Raw genomic sequence first — 3,879 nt, 5'->3', positions numbered from 1 at the left:
CACAATGGCTTAATTTCTTGTGACCCTCCCTCTTTTGCTGTCTATTTGGTTTCATGGCCCTCCTTTTCGAAGGGCTCAAAAAACTGTCACCCTCCCTGTTTCCACCCCCTCCCCCTGCTAATTTTTGACAGTCCTTTACTCAGAGCTGTGTTTCAAGTAAAGCCACAGTTGATAACCGTATTCGCTATGACCAATTTCACGACGCTTCACCTCAAGTTTACTTTATCCGTTGCTTTGAATGATTGTCCATCAACTCGCATCTTAAAGGCTCTGAATGCCTTTATTGACAAATAGCTCCATCTATTACTCAGCCTTCTATTACTTAGATCGCGACACAAACAGGGAAAGAGAAAGCGTTGGGTACGAGACATGCAGTTGTACAGTACAAGGGTAGAGTGAAGTGGGGGAGACAGACTTGAAACGGGGAGCCATGGAGTTTCAGCGCAGCAAAGTTCAGGCTAACTCAGTAAGGTAGGTAAATCGACCATTTGGACAGAAGATGTCAGGGTCCCCCGAGCTAACCCGGACTAGACAACGTAAACTTAACTTGTTTTAAACGACCAAAATGAAGAACGCTTGATGAGTAAATAATCATGTATCAAATCTAGCCTGATTCTCAGACGGTCCATGTCGCTCGTGTCAGAGTGCGGGACAGTATCAAATCTGGGAAAAAAACTCTTGCCAACAACTGAGATCTTTAGCCGAAAAAATCCGCGGTGAAGTATGTTTCAGATTTTGTTAAATTGGAAAGCCGAAAAACAAATAGATTGTTTCCATTAAACTGAAACCATAATTTTCAATACTTTTGAAGATGCTTATTTAATCATGAAACAATCGTTTAATCAAAGCAAGGTACATGCATTTATGCAATCATAAATCTCAACAAGTTTTTTTCTTGTCACTTGCAATCTCTTATCGCCATTGTGAGAAAGACGTACCACTTGGACTCCTGTAGGAGACAAAAATGACATTAGTAGAGATAAATAATGCAAACAAAGAGAACACAACTAAACACCATGAAAACTAGCAAAAATAATGATAAAAAGAAAATCAGAAGAAACCCGATGAATTGAACGACAGTGAACGACGTTTGATCATCGTAATTTACGAGGTGCAGTCGTCAGTGTCGGTAAAGAACCCTAAAGGGGCAACGTTTAACACGCCACTTAAGGCCAAACAATGACGTAGTTGTTAGTAAGGACTATATTCAAGCGGTCAAATTGATGTCGTCTGTAGCTGTGTCTTGAGACTTGAAATAGACAAAAGTGCTTCTCTTCAACTGTGACGGTTCCTTATGATTCAGTTGACTTACTGTGAACCGCCTCCAAACGAACCAAAGGAAGGAGTCTGCTGCTGCGGCTGCGGCTGCGGCATAATGCTTCCAAATCCGACCGCTTGTGTCGGGCTCTGACCAGACAGGGATCCAAACGAAGGGATATTAGTCTGTGATGCTAAGGCACCAAATGAAGGACTACCTGATGACCTGAGGAAGATAACGAGTAAAATATCTCGGTCTATTTAGAGGTTCTTTTTTTTTATCACAGACAGAAAGTCCACAAAACGGTATCTACCACTGTTTAAAGTATTGAGCTCAAGTAATGTCTCCCTAAATAACGTCCCACTGACTTTTTTGACTTAAAGGCTTGTGAGACAGGTTTATGATATATCAAGATACTCACTGTCCAAATAATCCTGAACTTCCAGTTCCAAAAACTCTGTAAATACACATGAAATTTGGACAATGTTAATAGCAAACCAACGAAGTTCACGGAGAGAATTTGCTTCAAAACAGCGCCAAATTGACCTGTCTAAAAATACCACCATACTCAACGATCAAGTCAAGCGTCGCATTTGATAGCTTTTCAAATTGGCATTTCCATTGTAAATGGCACGTTGAGTCTGTTCTTCAAAATTGTGCTCTCGAATTGTACACTTCTGAAGTCGAAGATGAACACAGACATGCATTTGCCGTCTACCTGGACAGTACCTAACTGCAACACACATAACAGCCTCCTCAAAGTCATTGGCAGAAACGTAATTTGACCGAGTGCGAAGGCCAGAAGAGCAATCCAATTCAGAGCGTTCACCATCAATAACCATCAATCACCATCAATCACCATCAATTCAGAGCGTTCACCATCGTGAACCATATATATATATATTTGTTTTTCGGATTGATTTTTTTGCAATAAAGACGGCGACACACTCCGATCGCTGCGTTCGGCGAAAATCGCCTAGTGTGCTCGGCGCTGCAATTGCGATTTTCGCCGATCGCTGCGATTGGCGTACAAAATCGCCGATATCTAGCAAGTCAGATATCGGCGATTAAATTCGCCGCTATTCGCCTAGTGTGCCCGCTCCTGCGATTTTTTACGCCCGTCGCAGCAATTGCTGAACGATTCAATTAATAAGACCTTACGATTTTATCAAGTGACTGCATTAAATGACGGCCAACAGCGATCGCTGCGATCGGCGTATAAAATCACCAGGTGTGCCCGTATCACGGAGCGACGAAATTCGCTGGCGGTCAAAATCGCTGCGATCGGCGAACAAAACTGCCTAGTGTGTGAAAACGACAGTGTAATACGTACCCAGTCGACTGAGCAGTACTCAGACCTCCTTGAGGGGAGGCGCCAAATAAAGGAGTGCCCCCAAACGACGAACTGGAACCAAACGATGGTGCACCGCCAAAAACAGAAGATGAAGCCGGCGAAGCAAAGGGTTGGGATGAACCAAAAGCTGAACTGCCAGGTGCTGCAACGCACATGATTATATACCGTTCATTTATTTCACATGATTGTCATATACCATTAAGGTGACTGAACATAGTTTTAAGCACTCCTACTTCCATTTCTGCCATATTTATGTAATTTTGCCTAGAAGCTCAAACTTGCTCATAATAGGTGCTACCACGAAGGTTTATATTTTTGACAGTTGGGCGCTCTGCTGGCTGTTACCATGGAAACATATCAAGATTAAAACAAGGCCTAAAAGATAATTATTCCTCGTTTAGGATGGCACACTCGAATAGTCGGGAGTACGTTTGTGAACACAACTCAAATACCTCATTAAATTTGACAAAGTGCACTCATATTAACCAAGCCTAAATATGCAACCCAACAAAAGACGGCGAAAACGAATCCTACAACAAACGAAAATTCGACAATCAAATAATTGAGACTACGTAATGTAGTTAAGCGATTGATGTGTATATAAAGCTCACAGATGACCTTTGCTCACCACAACTTGCTCTTTCCTGATTAATAAGTTTCTTACCAGGACCTGATGCAGCACCAAAACCGAAACCGGACGACAACACTCCGCCACCTTGTGAACTGAACGTGTTGCCACCAGAAAATCCACCCGAAGATGAAGAGCCAAATCCAGGGCGAGAAAATGGGCCACCACTGAAAGAACTCTGCATGAAAAAAAGAAGAACAGCGCATCAACAACAGTGGCCCAAAAATAATTTTTAAAAAAATTCCCATGAAGAACTCTTACTTGATATCACGGCGACCATATTGACATACGAGAACAAATACAAGGCCGCCATGGTTGTTCCCTGAATTAATCCTTACGGAATTTAACTCTTTTCTCATACAAACATTTATCTTTTTTTTCGGTTGAGTAAATTGACGCACAGCATGTGACACAAGGCGGGGAATTGGACTCTATTTTTATGAATACAAATACACAAACACAACATTATATTTTCGTACATAAATGATGACTTTCCTTTCACAATAGATGACGTAAACCGCCATCTAACCTCTAATTTTGTCCATGAATAAGTTAAATCTCTCCAACTACGGCAAATATAATTTCAGACCTTCTGCTCCAGATTTTACGTTTTTATGGTGTACAATACAAGTGACCCAG

General features: G+C 41.7%; 1 protein-coding gene across 1 annotated transcript in view; it reads right to left on the bottom strand.

Moving 5' to 3' along the window:
- Positions 1–803: 803 nt before the first annotated feature.
- The window catches only part of LOC138022468 (nuclear pore complex protein Nup214-like), a 40,328-nt gene continuing 37,252 nt past the window's right edge, over positions 804–3,879 (bottom strand). Inside the window, exons 32-36 of the mRNA XM_068869608.1 lie at positions 3,277–3,418; positions 2,592–2,754; positions 1,680–1,715; positions 1,313–1,483; positions 804–949 (exon numbers count right to left, since the gene is read on the bottom strand). Coding sequence (XP_068725709.1) covers positions 913–949; positions 1,313–1,483; positions 1,680–1,715; positions 2,592–2,754; positions 3,277–3,418 — 549 coding nt within the window. The 3' untranslated portion in view covers positions 804–912. The remainder of the gene's footprint in view (positions 950–1,312; positions 1,484–1,679; positions 1,716–2,591; positions 2,755–3,276; positions 3,419–3,879) is intronic.

Source organism: Montipora capricornis, chromosome 2 (genome assembly GCF_036669925.1).
Source record: "Montipora capricornis isolate CH-2021 chromosome 2, ASM3666992v2, whole genome shotgun sequence".
Classification (NCBI taxonomy): domain Eukaryota; kingdom Metazoa; phylum Cnidaria; class Anthozoa; order Scleractinia; family Acroporidae; genus Montipora; species Montipora capricornis.
Note: the sequence above shows the minus strand (reverse complement) of the source record. Positions and strands in the feature narration are given on the sequence as shown.